Consider the following 21,478-nt stretch of genomic DNA (forward strand, 5'->3'; position numbering starts at 1 on the left):
CTTCTCTGGTGTTTAGAATGATTTGATAACTATCTAGCTGTGTTCAAGGGATGACACAAACTTAGGGTCTCCCTACCTCTCTGCCATCTTAACTCCTAGACCACATTTTTTTTTATCCATTTATCTGTTGATGAACATTTGGGTTTCTTCCAATTGGCTATTGTGAATCATGCCGCAATAAATATGAGCATGCAAATATCTCTTAAAGATCTTGCTTGAATTCTTTTGGATACATATCAAGCAATGGGATGGCTGGATCATATGCTAGTTGATGAGGTTTTGGGGTGATGGTGGGTTCATGGGGCTCAGAGCTGATGGCCAAGAAAGAATTCTTGAAGACATTTTTGGTGCAAAATGGTAATTTTACTAAAGCATGGGGACAGGACCCGTGGGCAGGAAGAACTGCATTGGGGTTGTGAAAAGTGGCTCATTATATACTATGGGGTCTGGGGAGAAAAAGTCAAGAGGGGAGTTTCTGAAGAGATTTTCATATGCTAAATACAGATTACTAGAGGCCTAGCTATTGTCAAGCTAATGTTTTTCCCTCTAGCAAAGCATTAATGTTAAGACAGTAGGGAGTTTCTGGAGAAATGTTTTGCTCAGCTGCCTCAAGTATTTGTCAATGGGCTACAGGATATAAGGAAATTTAATTTTGTCTGTCATTTCCTTCTTGCCTTTGTTCCCCACATCACTATGGAGGGGAGGGTGATGTTGGGGCTCCAGGAAACTGAATCTATAGGTTTCTGAAAATTAGGCTATTGATAAGATTGCCTTTTTCTTGTAATTTACTAAGATATTTGTAAACTGATGTAGACTCTATCAGTTTAACCGTTTTCTTTTCTGTCCTCTCCTTTGTCCTTGGCCAGCCAGGAGTGCCTGAGGAATATCATACATATCCCACCCTAAGAGAGGAGGTGCTAGGTTGTACTTTGCACTCAGCCTGCCCCACGCTCCCTCATCAATAGTTATAGTTTTAATTTTTTGTGAAAACTCTGCATTGTTTTCCATAAGGGCTGTACTATTTTACACTCCTACCAACAGTGGGAAAGACAACCATTATCAAGACCTTGGGGGCCGGGGAGATGGGTGAAGTAGGTGAGGGGGATTAAGAGTACACTTGTGGGCGCCTGGGTGGCGCAGTCGGTTAAGCGTCCGACTTCAACCAGGTCACGATATCGCGGTCAGTGAGTTCGAGCCCCGCGTCAGGCTCTGGGCTGATGGCTCAGAGCCTGGAGCCTGTTTCCGATTCTGTGTCTCCCTCTCTCTCTGCCCCTCCCCTGTTCATGCTGTCTCTCTCTGTTCCAAAAATAAATAAACGTTGAAAAAAAAAAAAAGAGTACACTTGTCATGATGGGCACTGAGTAACATAGAGAATTGTTGAATCACTATGTTGTACACCTGAAACTAATAAACACTGTATATTAATTATACTGTAATTAAAAAATAAATAGAGCTTGGTGTATATCCATCTTATAAAAGCCTTTATGCTTTTAGCTGTAATCAAAAGTATACATAATGATAATATTTTTGTTCATGTATGGTGTCATAATCTATGTATCATATTGTCTTTGGCTTTTTGTTTCAACATTCTGACTTCAAGGTGATAACAATTGACATATTAGATTTTCTTTCATTTTAATTATTTATAATTTTGCATTGTGTGAATATATTAAAAATAACTTATCAGTTCTCTTATTGGCCAACTTTTATAAATTACAATGTTTCAGGGTAATCAGTTCTATATAGAAAGATTTTCCCTTTAGGAATTTGAAAAATTATTCTATCTAATCAGGCTTTTCTTTTTGCTATTGAAAATTATGCCACCATTTTAATAGCCCTCTCATTGTTGGTGATCAATGTTTCCTTGTTAATTGTTTTTAAGATTACCTTTTGTCTTTGAGTTCCACAGTTTCATGAGGTGTGATTAATTTCAGGCTAAAAATTTTTTCTTATCCTCTGTGTGATCTTTTTTGCTTTATTAATAGACAACACACATTTTTTTCATCAACTCTAAAACATAATATTATCTTTTCAAATGTTGCTTCTCCTTGTCCTCTCTTGTCTCTACTTTTGGGTGTATGTATATTAGACCATTTTAGATATTCCCTGTGTCTTCTCCAGCTCACGTCACTATAATAAAATACCACAGACCAGTGGCTTAAAAAACAAGTATTTACTTCTCACAGTTCTGAAGGCGAGAGACCCAAGACCCAGATTTCACATCCAGTTCCTGAGGAGAGTCTTCTTCCTGGCCTGCACAGGGGTGCCTTCTTGCTATGTGCTCACACAGAGGAAAGGAAGAGAGATCTCTGTGTCTCTCCTTATCAGGGCAATAATCCCATCGTGAAAGTCCCACCCCCATGATCTGATTACCTTCCAAAGGCCCTACCTCCCAAGACCCTCACACTGGGAATTATGGCTTCAATTTAAGAATCTTGGAGAACACAAGTCCATAACATTCTTCCACTGTTACCCAAGTCCGTATTGGAAAATACTCTCATCCTATCCCAACAACCTCAAATGTCTTAACTCAATCCTCCATCAACTCTAAATCCAAAATCCAAAGGCTCATGTGAATATCATCCAAATCAGGTCTGGGAAGGACTGGAGGTAGATTCATGCTGAGGCAAATTCCTTTCCACCTATGAATCTGTGAAACCAGACAAGTCATGGGTTTCCAAATTGCATGTGTGGGACAGATGTGTGATAGATACTCCCATGCCAAAAGGAAGAAATAGGAATGAGGGAAGGGGTGAGGGGTCCTAAGCAAGTCCAAACCCGGTGAGGCAAATCCCGTTAGATCTTAATGTATGACAACAACCCTTGTGGGTGAGATGCTTTGCCTCCATGCCCTGTGGGGTGGGGACATCACTTCCATAGGTCAGGAGGCAGCCCCACTCCCTCAGCTTGGTGGACTACCACTGCTCTGGGAGATGGAGATCTTGTCTTTCAAAACTGAGACACCTGGGCCTGTGTCCTCTAGGTCTGTGCTGGAATTTTCAGTCCTGATGATGTCTATACTACCTTTGGGGTCTGCCTTCCCTTTCTCAAAGGGAAGCACATGTTCATGGGCAAATAGCACCATTCTCCCATTTATAGGATCCAAGAATTTGGGCCACCCTCCTTCATTCCTTCAGCCTTCTCTGTCCCCTTGTTTCAGATGGTCACTGTGTCTGCTGGAGTAACCCTGTCTCTGTTCCTAGCCTCTGCTGGGGTGGCTGATTAAATGCATGAGCTGCACCCATGGTCTCTCTTTCGAATGGTGGCCCAGCAGCACCCCAGTGTTCACCTTCAAACAAGCTTTCCCATTGTTGAAATGTGGATAGGCTAAGAGTTGTCCAAAGCACCAAAGTTCTGATTCCTTTTTGATTAATAATTCTATCAATAAGTACATGAACCTCTTGGCAATCTGTGCAAACTTTGGGGTATGGGGATAGGCTCAGAAATCTCAGTAAAGATTTGGGGGTCTCCTACCCCCAGCTGTTTAAGAGCCTCTGGTTTAGATGGCATGAGGCACCCAAGACCCTTGATCACATTCTGCATGGCTGTCTTGTGTGTGCCCTCCCAACAGCGAGCTTTCTGCAGGCTGAACTGTAAAACACCAGAGTGTGGCCAGGCCAGCTGACAACCCAGGGTGGTGGCCGGTGCTTGGCTCCTAGCCTGTGTGACTCAGAGTATAGATCATCTGTTCACCATATGCTGTCATGCCCCCCAGAATCAATGGGCTCACAGTCTAGACATAGTGCTGAGTCTGGAGCCCACTGTGCCCTGAGAGGCTGTGTCCTGTCACTTCACCCAGGGAACACCCCCCTGCCTGACTGTACTTGTCACACAGGGTTGTGACAGCCAGTACCATGGGGTCATGTGATCCCAGAGCAAACACAGGAGCCTGAATTACACCATGGATGTGGGCTCAGCAATGGGTCCATCTGTCAGGCATCAGCTTTCTTGGGCTTCTGCCTCCACTTCCCTGACTCCTGGGCCCTGCTCTCAGGACCCCACCTTTCTGCTGTAGCTGCCTCACCAGTGGGGAGCAGTGGGCTCTGCCCTGCTTATCTACACCCTCAGGGTAGGTGGTCGCAGCCTGGCTGGCCACACATGGGGGAAACTGCATGTGGAAGTCAGGGTTGTGGCTTGCTGGGTGTGGGACCCCAAAAGGACAGGTGTGTGGTGGAGGCCTAAGGCACTGATGTCTAGACTAAGGACAGATAAATCCTTCCAGAAGGGACTTCCCAAGGTCCCTTTTGGGCCCTGACCCCCACAGAGGTGCTACAGGTGCTCCCTGCAGGCCTCAGGCTCTGTGCGTAGGGGACACATGGCTCCACCTCGTCCCCTCTGAGAGTAGCTGGTCATCATCCCACATTGAAGGGCCTCTTCTCAGACAGGGGCAGAAAGGTGACCCACACCTGATGTAGGAACTCTTTCCTGGGATTCACCCCCGTAGATGACATGCATTCCTGTCTCCCATCCGGAAGCCCCTACCTACTCCTCCCAGACACTGGAGGGGGTTTCCACACCTGCATAGAACATGATATCTTGTCAACTCACCAGACCATGGGTGTTGACCCCTGGGAGGCCTTCAAAGGGGCAAAACTAAGGACTTTAAAGGAACTGGGTTAGTTAGACAAGATGTGCCCCTACTGTTCTGTAATCCACAAAAAGGATTTCAATTTCTCCAGAATTGAAAGTTGCAAAGAACATCAAGAAATAATAGTTTACATGGCTGACACAGTCATATAATCAGGGAAGTAACCACTGTGTTCAGGGTGTACAGAGGAGATGCCTCATCCCAGGGGCAGCATGGCTGCGGCCTGATTGAGAGACAGGCAGATTCTGGGCAAACTTTTGTACATAATATTGACCAAGGCAAACTTGGCCAGTGACGCCAGCAAAAGGCCATCACAGTGAAGGCAGTAACTATCCACCTTCACTATCCCCAACCAGGAATGAAAGCATTGGTTGAAGAAACAGACTTGACAGTCAATGAGACTCTGGGTCTCCCTGGGCTGAGTTCTTCCTACAAAATGTCACGTTTGGGGCGCCTGGGTGGCACAGTCGGTTAAGCGTCCGACTTCAGCCAGGTCACGATCTCGCGGTCCGTGAGTTCGAGCCCCGCGTCAGGCTCTGGGCTGATGGCTCAGAGCCTGGAGCCTGTTTCCGATTCTGTGTCTCCCTCTCTCTCTGCCCCTCCCCCGTTCATGCTCTGTCTCTCTCTGTCCCCAAAATAAATAAATGTTGGAAAAAAAAATCAAAATGTCACGTTTCTCCAAGAGCAGGGCAAGGAGCAAGCATTTTCCAAGTCACAGACTGCATATCCTGACAACAACTTTTACCAACATGCTGCTCAAGTGGCTCTGTTTGAAGGGGGTTGTTAAGTGGTGGGCCAGGATCGATGTGTTCCAGGAAGGGTTGGGGCCCTCTTGCCTGTAGGTGACACTCCTGTCAGGCAGGAGCAATTCTACAGTAACTCAGTGGGAAGCTGGGTAGTGTCCCTGGCACTGCCATCATTCCTCAGAAGGCAGGGACACAAAGGGACACAGGCAGAGGACAGCCTCATTGAGAGCACAGACCTGGCACATGCTGTCCCTTCACCTCCACTGCCCAGGCAGCCACTGAAGGTGCCAGCTTCCTGCTTTCATAGAAACTCCTGGCAGCACACAATGGCTGAGGCCTTCTCCAGCATGGACTTTCCACAATTGGATAAAAAGAGGATGGTCCAGGGGCGCCTGGGTGGCTCAGTCGGTTAAGCGGCCGACTTCGGCTCAGGTCACGACCTCACACTCCGTGAGTTCGAGCCCCGCGTCGGGCTCTGTGCTGACCGCTCAGAGCCTGGAGCCTGTTTCAGATTCTGTGTCTCCCTCTCTCTCTGACCCTCCCCCATTCATGCTCTGTCTCTCCCTGTCTCAAAAATAAATAAACGTTAAAAAAAAATTAAAAAAAAAAAAAGAGGATGGTCCACAGAAGTCACTAAAAGTCTTGTTTTAGGGAAAACCTGCTTAACTTTTGTGAGATGTGCTTCCTAGTTAATTGGGGTTAGGATGTCCTTTCTTTTATGAAATGACATTGATGATGTTTGAAAAATAAAATATTGGCAACCTCATGAGAAGCTGTGCCTTTATCTGGATGGGGATAGTCAGGGGCCATGATGAATATGTTGACTGTTGACATGGCAAGAACACAGGGTTAACCTGTCCAAGACGCTTCCCTGCAGACTGGCCTTCCTTAAAGTTTCATGGACACTGCCCATAGCCAAGCCCACAGGATCAAAGCTGGTAAGCGCTGCCTGGTGGCTCAGCCTGAGTGTCACAGCTGCAACCACAAGTTCAGAATCAGACACTGACCAGCAAGGAAGAGGCTGCTGCCTCCTCCCCCTGAGCACTTGCTAGATGGGAGGGGCTGGGCCTGGGTCCTGGGCATCAGGTGCTAGTTCTAGTCCCTACACACACAGGCGCCTCTCCTGGATCTTGGATCCTGGATCCTGGATCCCTTAGGATCCCCATGTGCTGGCCCAGAGAGCAAGTGCAACAGGGGCTCACAAACTCCCACTATTCCCCTAATAAACGTGACTCCAGCAGTCTGAGATTTATATTTCAGGGCATTCCCTATGATTACTCTAACAAGTACCAAAGACTGAGAACTATTATGCAAAATTAATGTTTGAAAAGTTTACTCCAATGATATTTGAAGAATCCATATAAAGTAACTAAAATAAAAACAATTGCATTTTACTCTACTGGGTCCAAACTATAAGCTTTAAATAACATAAAAATGACAATGAGAAGAAGAAATTCTCCAAATATTTGAAAATTAGGATGCACACTGCTCAGTAATTGACGGTTAAGACAAAGACCTTAAGGAAATTTTTTAAATACACAGAACTAAATGAAAATGCAAATACAACATATAAAATGTGGTAGGATCCAGGGGCACCTGCATAGCTCAGTAGGTTAAGTGTCTGACTTTTTTTTTTTTATTTTTTTTTTCAACGTTTATTTATTTTTGGGACAGAGAGAGACAGAGCATGAATGGGGGAGGGGCAGAGAGAGAGGGAGACACAGAATCGGAAACAGGCTCCAGGCTCTGAGCCATCAGCCCAGAGCCTGACACGGAGCTCGAACTCACATGCTGCGAGATCGTGACCTGGCTGAAGTCGGACGCTTAACCGACTGCGCCACCCAGGCGCCCCAAGTGTCTGACTTTTGATTTTGGCCCAGGTCATGATCTCACATTTCTTGAGATCAAGCCCTGATGATAGAACAGAGCCCACTTGGGATTCTCTCTCTCCCTCTCTCTTTACCCCTCCCCCACTAGCACCCTCTCTCTCTGCCCATCCCCCACTGGCTTGTGCACGTGTGTACGCTCTCCCCCCCCAAAACAAATAACCTTTTTAAAAAATGTGGTATAATCCAGATAAAACATTGCTAAGAGAGAAATAAATGGCACTAAATGCCCATACTAGAAAAGAAGGAAGGTCTCAAAAATCTAAGCTTCCACCGAAGGAAACCAGACAAAAATAGAAAATAAAGCCAATACACGAAGAAGAAAGGAAATAATACACTATGACTAAATGATGTTTTTTCTAGGAATGCAAGCCTGGTTTAATATTTAAACCATCAATGTAATCTACCATATTAAGAATCTAAAGAAGAAAACCCACATGGTCACATCAGTTAATCCAGAAAAAGCATTTGACAAAATTCAAGACACATTCATGTTAGAAACTCTCAGAAAACTTGGAATAGAAGGGCATTCCCTCAACCTAGCTACAAAAACTCTACAGATAACATCATACTTAATGGTGAAAGAATGGATGTTTTCCCTTTAAATTCAAAAACAAGACCAGAATGCTCATTCATCTCTCCGTTTCAACTTAGTACTGTGGGTACTAGCCAGTGAAGTATGGCAAGAAAAAGAAATAAAGACAAACAGATTAGAAAGAAAGAAGTATTACTATCCATATTCGTAGATGACATCACTAGTTACATAGAAAATCCAAAGAGGGAGGAGCCAAGATGGCAGAACAGCATGGAAGTTTTTTTGCGTCTCCCATCCATGAAATACAGCCAGATCAACACTAAACCATCCTGCACACCTAGAAAACTGATTTGAGGATTAACACAACAATCTGCACAACCTGAACCACAGAATTCAGCAGGTACATGGCACGGAGAGGTGAACTGGGGGAGAGAGAAGCCACAGAGGGCAGGAAGCTGTTTTTGCTTGCAGAGAGGGTGGAGATGGGGGAGAGTATGGGAAAAGCAACCCCCCAAAAAACAGCTGGAGAGAAAGTGGAAAAGTATAAACAGCTGTAGGAACTGAACTAAAAAGGGAGACAGGAAGAAAGGAGAGGGTTGAAATTCCATTAAGACTCTATAAACAGGAGGAGCACAGAGTCTGAAACACCACAGCTCGATACCTGGTGGTGCTCTGGTGAGAAGGGCGAATCCCCAGGAGCAGAGTGAAGTCCGGGGGTCTTCGGGCCAGATGAGGAGAGGTGGTTCCCCTGCCGGGAGGACACCTGGTAGAGGCTGTGTGGCTCCCCCAAAGACAAGGCCCCAGTGGACCCGGGAGAACAACCACATTTGCTGGTGCTGCAACAAGGTCATTAAGGGTGAAGCCTGGTGCCAGATGTGTGTTGTGATTTTCCAGAATCCCTGAAATGCTGCTGCTACGCGATTGTGTAAACTTTTTCTGGGGCAGGCTGGCACCCAGCCACAGTCTCTAGTCATCAGCAATAGCACGGTCCCTCAAACGTTCCTGGGTACAGCTGGCACCTGGCCATTGCTTGGTAAGACCCTCTCACAGAGGGTCAGAACGGGTGAAAGCCGCAGTCCCTCAGAAATGAGGCGTCGGAAAACACAGCCGCATCTGAGATAAAACACAGGAGGGAGGTGCCGCCTCCGCAGGGAATATTTTTCCATGTTTATAAGCTTTCTATAATTTTCAGTGTATAGATTTCTCACCTCTTTGGTTAGATTTATTCCTAGGTGTTTTATGGCTTTTGGATCAATTGTAATGGGATCAATTCCTTGATTTCTTTTCCTGTTGCCTCATTGTTGGTGTTTAGGAATGCAACCGATTTCCATGCATTGATTTTATATCCTGCAACTTTGCTGAATTCATGGTGTTGCATCCACACGACTCCTGAAACAGAATGCTACGGGCACCAGTGACAGTCACAACAAAGTTTATTGCAATGAGAGGCAAGGCAAACCAATCGATTGGGACCGACACTCTTGACCAGAGTGTGGTCTCAAACAGCCGGGGTACTGAGTTTTTAGAGCCGACCACATCATCTTATTATCACCTGGGAACAGAGCAAAGGCATAGTTCCCAGGTGGAAACAGTTCAAACAGGCCCTTGCCCCAATCCAATCAAGCGCTAATCCATCCCTTGATTGATAGGATAAGGCTGTTATCCCTTAACCTATAGTGTTAAAACAAAGCTGTTATTTCTTAAGGCTACAGGTTAGCCCTACCCTTACAATGGATCAGTTCTAGCGGTTTTTTGGTGGAATCTTCAGGGTTTTCCATATAGAGTATCATGTCATCTGCGAAGAGTGAAAGTCTGACCTCCTCCTGGCCGATTTGGATGCCTTTTATTTCTTTGTGTTGTCTGATTGCAGAGGCTAAGACTTCCAATACTATGTTGAATAACAGTGGCAAGAGTGGACATCCCTGTCTTGTTCCTGACCTTAGGGGGAAAGCTCTCAGTTTTTCCCCATTGAGAATGATATTAGTGTTGGGTCATTCATACATAGCTTTTATAATCTCGAGGTATGATCCTTCTATCCTTACTTTCTTAAGCATTTTTACCAAGAAAGGATGCTGTATTGTCAAATGCTTTCTCTGTGGCTATTGAGAGGATCATATGGTTCTTGTCCTTTCTTTTATTGATGTGATGAGTCACACTTATTTTGCAGATATTGAACCGGCCCTGCATCCCAGGTATAAATCTTGCTTGGTTGTTGTGAATAATTTTTTAATGTATTGTTGGATCTGGTTGGCTAATATCTTGTTGAGGATTTTTGCATCCGTGTTCTTCAGGGAAGAACCTTTGACCTTGGCCATAGCAACTTCTTACTCAACTCCTCTCCAGAGGCAAGGGAAACAAAAGCAAAAATGAACTATTGGGATCGCGTCAAAATAAAAAGCTTCTACACAGCACAGCTGGCTGTCCAAGCTGGCCACACTCAGGCAAGCCAGGATGCTGAGGTTTGCCCTGTGACCTCAATTCTCCGCTGGGTCTAAGAAAAGCTGTTGATTTTTAATTTGTTCAATTTTTTTCATGTTTTGTGGATGGGAATAATGGCTTCCAAGCTCCTTGTACTCCAGACTGGAAACAGAACGCCTCTAATTGATTCTTGTTAGTTTTCAGTTCTGTAGCTTGTCTGGGGTTGACTTGGCAATGACAGCTGGCAGCCCGTGTCAGTGCCCCATCTAGCAGGGCAAGGAGTCCCTGATGGCGGACCTTCCTAGTCCCGCTCTCCACCGACAGCCCCAGTGCCCCTCCAGGCCCTGCTCCCAGACTCACCGGCCCCTTGGCTTGGCCCCCTTCCTCCACCTCTCCCTTAGTCTGCCTACTCAGGAGTGGGTATCTGGAACTCACTCTCGGGACAAGTGGAGTAAGCCTTTCCCTGATGTCTGAGGGGAGGGCGGGCAGGGTAACGGTCATCTACTTGCAGCCTGTTGGAGCCAGAATAACAAGGGGCTCCAGCTCTTGGGGAGAGAGATGTAGGTTCGAGCCCTTGTTCCACTGCTTATGGCCTGTGCCATCTCTACATCTGCTGCAGAACCCTACCGGGCTTCGTTTCATCTTGAGAAGGAAGCTAAAGCAGGCTAGTACTGAGCACTGAGCTGGTTGCAAGTGATGGGGAAAGTGGTTGGGTTGCAGCTGAAAGCTGGTTGTTCTGTCATGTGGGTGAGGTATGTGTGGGATGCCTCCATCAGAGGTCTGAGAACCTCGGGAGGGGCAGGAATCCCCTAGCTGCAGCAGCAGGCAGGCTCCAGAGCACAGCCAGCCGTGGCTGCCATGCTTGCAGGATAGTTTAGGACCAGAAGAGCAGCTGACGCTCCAGCTCAACTGCCTGAGCTGCCCTGAGCTTGTGAGAGTGTGCGTCAACCGCATGCCATCTCAGTAACTCACTGGCATCCAGGGGCCTGAGCAGCCCTGCCCGGGGCCCTACAAGTGAATCTACCACCGAGGGAAGGCATCCTCTTTCCCCTTCCATAGACAGCTGAGCTGCTGGCGGGCACATGGCCAGGCATAGGGCACTGCACTAGTGGGGCTCCAGCCAGAGGGATGGCCTGGGCAGGGATGTGAGCCCTGGGAAGACACTTTAAAGTTTATTATTTACTTAGGGGGGGGGGTGGGGGGAGAGAGAGAGAAGGAGAGAGAATCCCAAGCAGGCTTCATGCTGTCAGTGCAGAGCCCGACGCGGGGCTTGATCCCGTGAACCATGAGATCATGACCTGAGCTGAAATCAAGATTCAGATGCTCATCCGACTGAGCCTCCCAGGTGCCCCGGAAGACACTTTCCTGAAGCCTCCAAAGATCATCCTGGAAGGGGCCTCCTGCATCAGTGAGAGCCCAGGGTTAATAGGCATGTGAGTCCACTTGTGCCCACCTGCCAACAAGGATCCAGGGTATTTAAGCAATGCCAGAATTGGAAAGAATTTGCACTGAACCCTCCAAATGCCACTTGGTCTGTACTGGACATGCATCAGATAGGAGCTTTCCCACCTTATTGTGGGTCTGGGGGCTGGAGTGGGTGCATTGTGCGGCTGGGGCTACGCTGGCTGCACAAGGTCCTTTGTCAGGCACACTGCCAGGAAGGATGCCCTGGAACATTGCTTCAAGACATATTGCCAGGCCACTACGTCCTGGGTCAGCTAAGCATAAAAGGAGACACCAGGATCCAGCTGCTGAAGGTGTGTGGACACCTCAGGCAGACTGGCTTGTGGGAAGCAGGGAGCAGTTTCACTGGACTTGGGCCCCTTCAGACTGGGGAGAGTGGGGCTGTGAGGACAGGTGAGGAAGGTGCTGGCAGTCAGCTCTAGGAACAGAGGTCTGAGGACTGCCGGCCTGAACTTTGACTCTCAGCCTGGCATCTGGCCTCTTCTGCTTCTGACTCACTCTCATAGACCCTTCATGTCTGAGAGCCCTCTATACTGGTGGCCACAGTATGGCCTGGGTCATGCACTCCAGTCCAACTCAGTCACCCTGCACTCTGGGAACTTTTGTCCACCTCCATGGGGAGTCTGTCCTCCCTCCTCCAAACCTCTTGAATGGTGTTTCTCTACTTTGGGGAAACTCTTGTTCCCTTGCAGTGTAGACATCTAGTGAAATGTCTTACTTCAAATTTGGGTTGAATTGTGTTCCCCCAAATTTATATATTGGAGACCTAACTCCCAGTGCCTCAGAATGTGGCTCATTTGGAGATAAGATCTTTACAGAGGTGATTAACATGAGGCCACTGGGTTGGCCCTAATCCCAAATGACCAGTGTCCCTGTGAAGAAGAGGAGATCAGGACACAGACACACACAGAGTGATGACCCCATGAGAACACAGAGGGAAGACAGCATCTACATGGCAGGAGAGAGGCCTCAGGGGAAATCTGCCCTGCCCACACCTGGATCTTAGACTTGCAGCCTCCAGGACTGGGAGATGATAAATTCCTGCTGTTGAAGCTGCCTGGGCTCTGATGTTTGTTACGCAGCCTGTGTTGACTGACACACTTCCTCTGAAGGCCTGCATGGTCCCTGAGGCAGGAGCAGGGTCTGAGTGGAGACGGTCTGCTCTCTTCCCAGCTGGCAGCCCTGGCTCCCTCCTGGGACCGTCTCCCTGATGAGTCCCTTTTCCTTACACAGGGAGCCAGCTGACTTACCTCAAGGGAAGGAGGGGCAATGGGGTCCCAAGACAGGAGTGAGATGAGTCTTTTATTTGTTTTTGTTTTGTTTTGTTTCAGGCTTGGCTTGGGGGATGGCAGCTGATGGACAGGAGAGTCCAGGAGAAGGAACCACTGAGAGCCAGTGGGGCTGGGGAAGGGGAGGTGTGGAAGGTTCCAGCGAGCAGACTGGGGCCTGAGGCAGAGAGCAGGACAGAGGGGCTCGGAGGGTCACCACAGGGCCTGCTGCGGGCCCCTGAGCATGAACAGCAGCAGGGACCAGGTCTGGGGAGACATGAGGGTTGTGCTGTGCCTGGACGAGCCAGCAGTCTGCCAAGGCTGATCTGGAAACTGCGTCTGAGGAGCAGACGTGGGATCAGGGGGAGGTGTGAGCCTCTGGATCTTGTCGATCCAGTCGGTGAAGTAGTCAACCCTGGTGAAGACGCTGGGGTAGATAGGGTGCCGGCAGTCCAAGCCCCAGCTGGCCAGCCCCACCAGAACCCAGGCACTGAGGAGGTTGCAGACGAGGGGCCCCCCCGAATCGCCCTAGGAAAGAGAGGGGAGTTAGTGCAGGTGACTGAGCAGGGTCTAAGAACACCAGGTGGCAGGGGGTGCCCACGAGTCTATGAAAGTCCAGACCAGCATCGAGCTATGGACACATCAAGGTGACATGGGCGGGCCTTGGAAATGCACTTCAGGGTGCTCCCAACTGACCTGAGGACAATCACAGATCTAAATCCGTCATCACGTGGACTCTGCCCTCTGCCCCTGCACCCCAGGAAGGGCTGGTGGCCCAGAGGAACAAGCAGAGCCCAGATCAGGGGAGGCAGACCCAGCAGGAGAACGAAGGCCAACACTTGTTACCACAGACCAGACACCACACTGAATTCCCTACAGAAGCCTTATGAAGGGGAGGCTGGTAGCACCCCCCACTTCATGAGTGAGGAAATTGGCTGTGGTCACAGCATCGGTAAGTGACAGACAGAGACCAGAGCAGGTCCACCTGCCCCACAATCTGAGTCCTGAGACATTCTGCAGTGTCCCCCGCTCCCTAGAGCTGTTTCCCGTGCCCACACTGTACCAGATGGAATGTCATGGACAGGCTATGGTGGTTGGAAGGCTGCCAGGTGTCCAGCTCCGTGGTGTCCTCAGCCTGGGGGTCCCCAGAGGGGGGAGTGGGGTCAAGGGCACCATGGATGTCCAGCAGGCAGGCCGACAAAGGGCATCGGCTCTAAACTCCACAGGAGAAGGCAGGTGGGGGGCAAGGCTGGAAGGGAGATCTTTGGTGACAACCGTGTGGGGACTCAGGGGCTGAGCCCTGTGAGGAGGTTGGGTCAGAAAGTCCATACCATCATCTGTGGCCTGGGAACCAAGAAACCAGGCCTACGTCCTACCAGGAGGTGGATGGCTGAGCTTCCTGCTGTGACTCAGCAGCTCCCCGGACAGTAATGAGAGCAACTGTCAGTGAGGCCTCCCCACGGCAGGCCCACCTCAGGCCTCCTGCCCACGTTTCCTCGGGCTGCCATCACCCGTGACCACAGCGGACACTTACCCTCAAAGTTCTGGAGTCAGAGTCTGAGAACAGGTGTCTCTGTGCCTTTCCCTAGATCTTTTAGCAACACCAGGACTTGGGATTTGGGGTCCCTCCAAATCCAGAATGGTCTCATCTTGAGACTCTAATCACATCTGCAAAGACCCTACACAGTTCCCAGTAAGGTTACATTCTAAGGTTCCAAATGGACGTGAATTTGGGGGACAGCACTCAGACCACTATAGCATCCTTTCAACAATCCCATGGAGGAGGCCTCAGAATCCCATGCAGGCTCAAAGGTGCCACCCGAGGTCCCAGGGCAGGGACACATGGCAGAGCCGTGTCTCTGACTCCAGGCTCCCCCTCCCCCCACTCCTCGGTGCCTTCCATGCAGGAGGCAGGTGCACAGACATCAGCTCTTAAGGCTGGGGCCTGACAGTGTGCTTGGAGGCTGGGTGGGCTTGGAGTCAGGATGCTGGCAGAGCAGGCGTGGGCTGCCTTATGTAGGGCTGGTCACTTTCCCTCTCTGGGCCTGCTTGCCCACCTGCAGGATGGGGCATCGCAGAGAGTGGAAAGAAATCTTCACAATCCACTGGGTTGTGCCCAATGGCAGACACACACCCAGAATATACAAAATTATAAGGAGCTCCTGAAATAAAAAGACAGACAGCCCAACAGAAAAGTGACGGGGGTAAAACCAGAGGGAAACTTTACTGAAGAAGATATCTGGCGACAACAAATACGGGACAATTTATTTAACTTAATCCGTCATCTGGAAAACACAAATTAAATCACAGTAAGATACCACGATGCACACACACCAAAATGAGCAAAGACAGAGAGCGCTAAGTATTGGCAAGAATATAAACTCATCCGCTGCTCAAAGTGGTGGGGCAGGGGCACCACATCCCCTGACATCTGCCAAAGCTGGGTCTCCACACAATCCAACGATTCTACTCGTGGGCTGCTGTGAATATAAAGAGGATATAAAGCGGATGAGACCCTTGGAAGCGAATGAAATGGAAAACTCGAAAGCTCCCAAAATACTCCTTGACAGCGGAACCGACAACAGGACTGAGTGCACACGACGGAACGCGCCCTAAGCACAGACAGGGCAGAGGAAACGCACACACGGAGCGCCGAGACACCGGCTGCCAGCTGGAAATGAGCCCCACGGAGGGAGAGTTCAGAAGCTATTGTAAGGTGTTGGAGGTGGCGGCTGGGCCCCCCTCGGGTGTTAGAGTGGGTTGGGCGGTGGGGAGTCGGTCACACGTGTCAGGATATGAAGATTCACCTGCTGCTCTTAGCAATCATATATGCCTCTGTATGCGTGTTACACTGGAGCGAAAAGCTTGAAATGTGCTAACAACAGATGCTGTTTGGAGGTCCTGCCAGCAGATGCCCTCATGTGGCTTAGGAAGGGGTGAGCCAGGGGACACTGCTGGGGACGGGGAGACAGGAAGGCCCACAGGTCTCCACAGAGCAGAAGCAACACAGGCCCGCTGGGGAAACTGAGGCAAACAGGCAAGGGAAGAACAGAAACTCACGCGGCAGGTGGCCTTTCCTGTCGAGAAATCACCAGCACACAGCATCTCCTCCTGCACTGAGTAGGTCTTGCTGTTGCTAAGTTTTCGTCTGTATAAGATGTTACAGAACTTGTTCTCAATGAGGCTCACCTTACCCTCCTGGAGATGGAAGGGCGAGTGCAGACGTTCTGTGTGAATAGGAAGGGGACCTGTGGCGTGCGCTGTGGGGAAGCCCCGGCCACCACGAAACACGCGGTTTGCTCAACACAGATGGGCCTCGAACGCGGCTGCGGTCTTCCATCCGTCCCTAACAGGCTCCTCTCCTACTTCCTGAACGGTTCACACACTCATCCATTCCCTCTACCTCACTCACTCCGCAAAGAAAGAAGGCAAATCCCACCAGCACAGCCATTCTCAGGGCCTTGGCCACCACTGACCCACCCACCTACGCTGTCACACACCATGTCCGCCCGTCTGTCACTGCCCTTCCTCCCATCCTTCCATCCACTGATTCCCCCCATCCGCCTACCCACCCCACCTCTCATGCTTGTCTCCATCCCTCCGTCAATACCCACCAGCCACCAGCCACTCCTCTCCCAGCCACGCCGCCCCACACAGCCACCAGCACTCACCCCTCCATTCGTCTGTCCTCATGCTGGGCATACTGTAGACGCCACTGACACAGGGGGCATTGTTGTTGGGGACACAGGGCGAGTGAGGAACGTGGACGGGATTGTGGGGACACAGGGCAAGTGAGGAACGTGGACGGGATTGTTTCAGAAGTGATAAGCGGTGTGAGGGAAACAAAACAGGAGGAGGAACCCCTCTCAGCTCACGTGGGCAAGCGGAACTCCGCAGAGGAGGGGCCGAGTCATCGACGTAAAGACAGGGTGGCCCCCTGCACGCAAACACCAGTGGGCAGAGAGGCAGGTGGAGAAGCCGGCCGTGGCAAAGGCCCTGGGGTGAGGACGGCAGGAAGGAGCCTGGTGGCTGACTTGGGGTGTGCAGGGGATGTAGGGAGGGCTGGGGCCAAGGTCTGGAGCGTCTGACCGCCAAGGCAGGGATTCTGGACTTGTTCTAACAGTCCAAACAGCCGTGAGGGCACGCAGGGAGCTGAGCAGGGAAGCGGCACAATTCACGATTTAAAGTGAGCAGACAGCTGTGTGGACACTAAACAGGACACATAGGGTGGGAGCTGGGAGACCAGTCTGGAGGCACAGGCAAGACGCGATGGTCTGTCAGAGCAGGGAGGCAATAGCGGAGCACGTGCCAGGTGCCTGGGGTGGGGGTGGGGGGATGTTAAAACCAGTCAGACATGGTCCTCACCCTCAAGGAAGAACCAGCCTCTGTGCCTGCGTGTGTGTGCACGTGCGTGAGAGACAGAGAGAGACACAGAGACAGAGAGAGAGTGCTGGGGGCCAGGTTGCCCTACGGTTGGGACAGTCCCTCAGACTTAAGGAACTCCAAAGCTTTAGAATCGCACACTTTTCAGAACTAGAACTAAAACGGTCCAGTCCTCTAGAAATGAGGCACAGAGGCTCAAGGTCCCGTGCCCGCTTGCCAGGGGGGCCCCTAGGGCTGAACCTGGCCTCCCGTCTTTCCTCCCTCTCTCACCCCCGCCACTCCCCGCCTCTCCCACACGCCCTCACGGTCCTCGCTGAGCATCCCCCAGCCGGTTATCCAGCAGGACAAGTTGCTGGACAGCTGCATGCCGGGGCTCGGGAGGCAGGCGGGGGCGATGTAGGAGGTGAAGTTCACAGGCACGTGCAGCTGCAGCATGGTTATGTCACTCCCGAAGGGGTGAAGCTTCTCAAAGTCTGGGTGCACGATGATCCGGCTCACAGACATCTCCCGGGTGTGCTGGCCGTGCTGGTACAGCCGTGTGCTTCCCAACAGAACCTGGTAGTCTGCTGGGGCTTGGGATTTGCTGGCAGGGAACAGCTCATCGTCACTGTCTCCGAGCCCGGGGTCAGCTCCCTCTCCCTGCCCCTCATCTACCTGCCCCTGCCTGCGCGAGACTCCTCTTCCCAACCATCATGGGGCTGCCTGATCTCCTGTCCCCGACCTGAGACGTGTGGCTTCCCTGTCACACCTTGAATTGGAAGCGTGGGGATTCCTTGTGCTCAGGGCTCCTTGGTGGGGCCTCACATCAAGGCCTTCCACCTTATACAGAGGAACGCTGGCTCAAGCCTAGCTCTGGCCTGACCCTTCCCAAAGCTCCCCACAGCCCAACTTTGGCCCCACATCTTTCCTGCCCCTTCTTCCTGTAAACACCTTCCTGCCTGAGGGCTGTGTGCACACCTGTTCATAAGTATCCACAAAAGATGTGTTAAATGAGCGCATGAGTGCAGGAAATGGAGCCTTGTGTCCCCGGAACATGAGTGATGAAACATCCGGCCCTGCCAGCCATCTGGTGGAAAGTCCTACCCCCGCTCGGTGCCCAAACCCTTCCCTTCTGGCTCCACCCATGCCAGCTGGCACCTCTCCTGACCTCCCTTCTTGTCCATGGGGCCCTCCCATCTCACCCACGCTGGACTGACACCCCCGCCATGGCACAGAGGGGCTAATGTGTGGAACAGGGTAGGTGCTGACAGGGCTCTGGGCCCTTAAAGCCAGTCAGTGCCCGAACTCTAGCTCCCTGGCCTGGGCTGTGATGCCCAGCTGCACCCTTGAGACCCCTTCTCATCTATTCAGAAGCTGAGTGCCGAGCCAGGCACCCTCCAAGGTCGAGGAGCCCACCTCCCACCCAGGCAGCCTGGCATATGGGTGCCGGCAGCCACGCCTCCTCCTGGGCACACAGTTCTGCAAAAATGATAAGAAAAATCACCCGGCTGCTGGCTGTGTGTGTAGTCCCAGGTCCCTGCCTACAGTCTGCCACCGAGGAGTGTGGGGACACGGAGGACAAGCCCTGATCTGAGGAGGTAGAGCGCCTGCCCACACCGCGTGGCAGCCAGGACAGACACTGCCAATCTGTGCTGGGGGACAGGCACAGGGGCTGAGGACAGAGGGGGTGAGTGGGGAGCACATGCAGGTGGAGGGGACACCGGTCAGAGGCAGGAATGACGCGTGTCTGGAGGCTACACGCTGCTCCAGAGCAAAGCCCAGCGCCTTGGACACCCATCACCCCTTTTCTCCTCTTCCCCTTGCATCCCGCTGCCCCACTGGCCCCTCTGCTGGCACCCAGGAGGGGGGACTCACTTGAGAAAGCAGTGGGCGGTGGACACCAGCCAGAGGGAGTCGATGAGGACAGCTCCGCAGATGTGTGTGTGCTGGTACAGCAGGCTGGCCTGCCAAGGCCACTGGCCGGCCAGCACATCCTGGCCACCATAGATCTTCCCCGTCACCTTGGGCCTCCCGCACACTGTGGAGACACACCCCTGCCCTGTCTACGATAGAGACACCGGTGACCCCAAGTGACGCTACCACAGAGGCCTTCCTCCGCTTCACAGATGCAAAAACCAAGGCCGAGGGTCAAGGGGCCTGGCCAAAATGCCAGGGCCGCCCGGACCCTGCCTTCATCAGCTGCTGTCGAGGACAGTAGAGCCGAGCACAGGCCGGCAAACCCTGTGGTCAGGATGAGGGCCCAGGGGTCTGGTGAGGCCAGGCACGGAGGACCAAGAGAGGCCACAGCAGCATCCCCAGGGAGACAGATGTCCCTGAATGCACCTGCGGGGGGCTGGGCCAGTGTTCCCTTCAACTGGCAGCCTCCGCCTCCTCGCCCACTCTGCAGATGGAAGAACTGAAGGTCTCAGGGGTTCCTAACCCGACCTGCTGGCCGTGATGCTTCCAGGGGGCTTCCTATGTGCCCTCCACCTCACCCCGCCTCTCAGGGAGGGAGGCTCACGGCAGGAAGGAGTCTGTGGTGCTGGGTGACCCCGGGAGGGCCACTCCCCTGACTCAGGAGGCTGTTTCTTAAGGAAGAGGGAGCAGTCTAGTGAAGAACGCCCCGGTTCTGGGGTTCACACCGGGGGAGGGGCAGGGGTGTGCCCAGGAGGGCCCCCTCACTCAGCAGTCCTCCCCCCTCCTCCCAGCCCCCATCCCAGGGTCAGGCCCTGCCACCCGCCCGGCTCCAGGTGGGTCCACAGTGGGGCCTGCGAGGGGGCGGGGAGAAAAGGTCGTGGCCACGCCCCAGCCCCTCCCGGAGCTGGAGCCCCCCCTCCGCCCACAAGCCTCAGCCCAACGCACCTGCTCCTAACGCCAACCGCTGCGCGCCACCCGCCTGCCGCCCGGGCTCCTCAGTCGCTGCCTCCACTGGAGCTGGAGCAGGGACGCGGGCGACCACTGGCCAGGATCCTCGTATGCCCGTGGCTAGCAGCAGCAGCAGCCGGAGCAGGGCCGCCAGCCAGCCTCGCCCACGGGGGGTCGGCCCCTCCTCTCCCATGACCGGGGCCACTGACCCCAGCCTGACCCGACCTGACCCCCCACCCCTGACCCCAGGCCAGCCAATCCCTGGCCGCTCCTATCCTAGGCCCTGCCCTGCCCCTGTCTGCCCTCCCCACCCCCCACCCCCCCAATTCTGGGCCCTAATCCTGCCCAGACCCTACCCCACTGAGCCCTGACTCAGGCCTGGACTCCTCCCCACATCTGGTCCTGACCCCACCCCTCTTGGCCTCCTGCCCAGCTGGTCCCAGCAGGGCGGGACCTCAGTGCAATCAAGGGCTCCTATGAATTCAAGAGAAAAGACAGTAGACACCACGTAGAAAATAGCAACTGTATGAGAAAGCAATTCATGGGAGAGGGAATTTAAAGTATCTGTAGGCAAGAAAACATGCTTCATTTAACTGGTTAACTAGAAAAGGGAGTTGAAACATTACAGTGTGTCATTTTCAATCATCAAATTGCAAACATTTTCTGGGATGGATAAAGACCCATACACCTTGGTTAATCAGTGATTTCTCCACAGTGTGAGGAAAACATCCAAATTTCAGACACGCTTATTATTGTCTACTCCAGGATGGAGTGTGCTGCATTTGTTGGTATTGGGAGTAAGATCCTATCGGCTCACACTTACTTTCCGTGTGCACAGGGAAATTATTTTATTCACCACTGAGTCTAGCGGCAAGAGAGGAGGGGGATTAGAGCTGCACACAGTAGACACTGAAATTCAGCTTAATAGCTACTATTGTTATTTAATGAAAACAGAAGCCAAGGGGCACCCAGCTTTACTTACTGGCTAAGAAATTATACTTGAATAAATTTTAAAAAGCCACCTTTTGGGTTCTTACCCAAACTACACCACAGTTTACCTAAACTGGTGTTAGGAAGAATCTATATTTCATATAGAGACTAGAAGAATAATTCATGAATTTTATAAAAGGGAATATAGGATTGATGGAGAAGGTGAGGTGATGATGAAGACCATATTAAATGAGTTAAGATCGGAGTGTCTGTGGAATATACAGTTGGATTCGTTCAATAGGCATTTGGAAGTACCAATTTAGGATTTGGGGAAGTGCCTTGGGGTTGGAGATAGAGAGTACTGTGAGGTTTGAGGTGATAGTTGAGTCTATGGGAGAGGATAAAATAGTTGAAAA

The 21,478-nt window shown here is 51.4% G+C and overlaps 1 protein-coding gene across 1 annotated transcript; it reads right to left on the reverse strand.

Moving 5' to 3' along the window:
* Positions 1 to 12,926: 12,926 nt before the first annotated feature.
* Positions 12,927 to 20,356, reverse strand: LOC101094382 (putative serine protease 47). Its single transcript, XM_006939027.4, has 5 exons — positions 20,130 to 20,356; positions 19,143 to 19,305; positions 17,594 to 17,871; positions 15,966 to 16,132; positions 12,927 to 13,433 (listed from the first exon to the last, which is right to left on the reverse strand). Exons 1-5 carry the CDS (start codon positions 20,323 to 20,325, stop codon positions 13,119 to 13,121), a joined length of 1,119 nt encoding a protein of 372 aa, XP_006939089.2. The 5' UTR covers positions 20,326 to 20,356; the 3' UTR covers positions 12,927 to 13,118.
* Between the last annotated feature and the right edge of the window lie 1,122 nt (positions 20,357 to 21,478).

Source organism: Felis catus, chromosome D4 (assembly GCF_018350175.1).
Source record: "Felis catus isolate Fca126 chromosome D4, F.catus_Fca126_mat1.0, whole genome shotgun sequence".
In the NCBI taxonomy this organism is placed as follows: Eukaryota; Metazoa; Chordata; class Mammalia; order Carnivora; family Felidae; genus Felis; species Felis catus.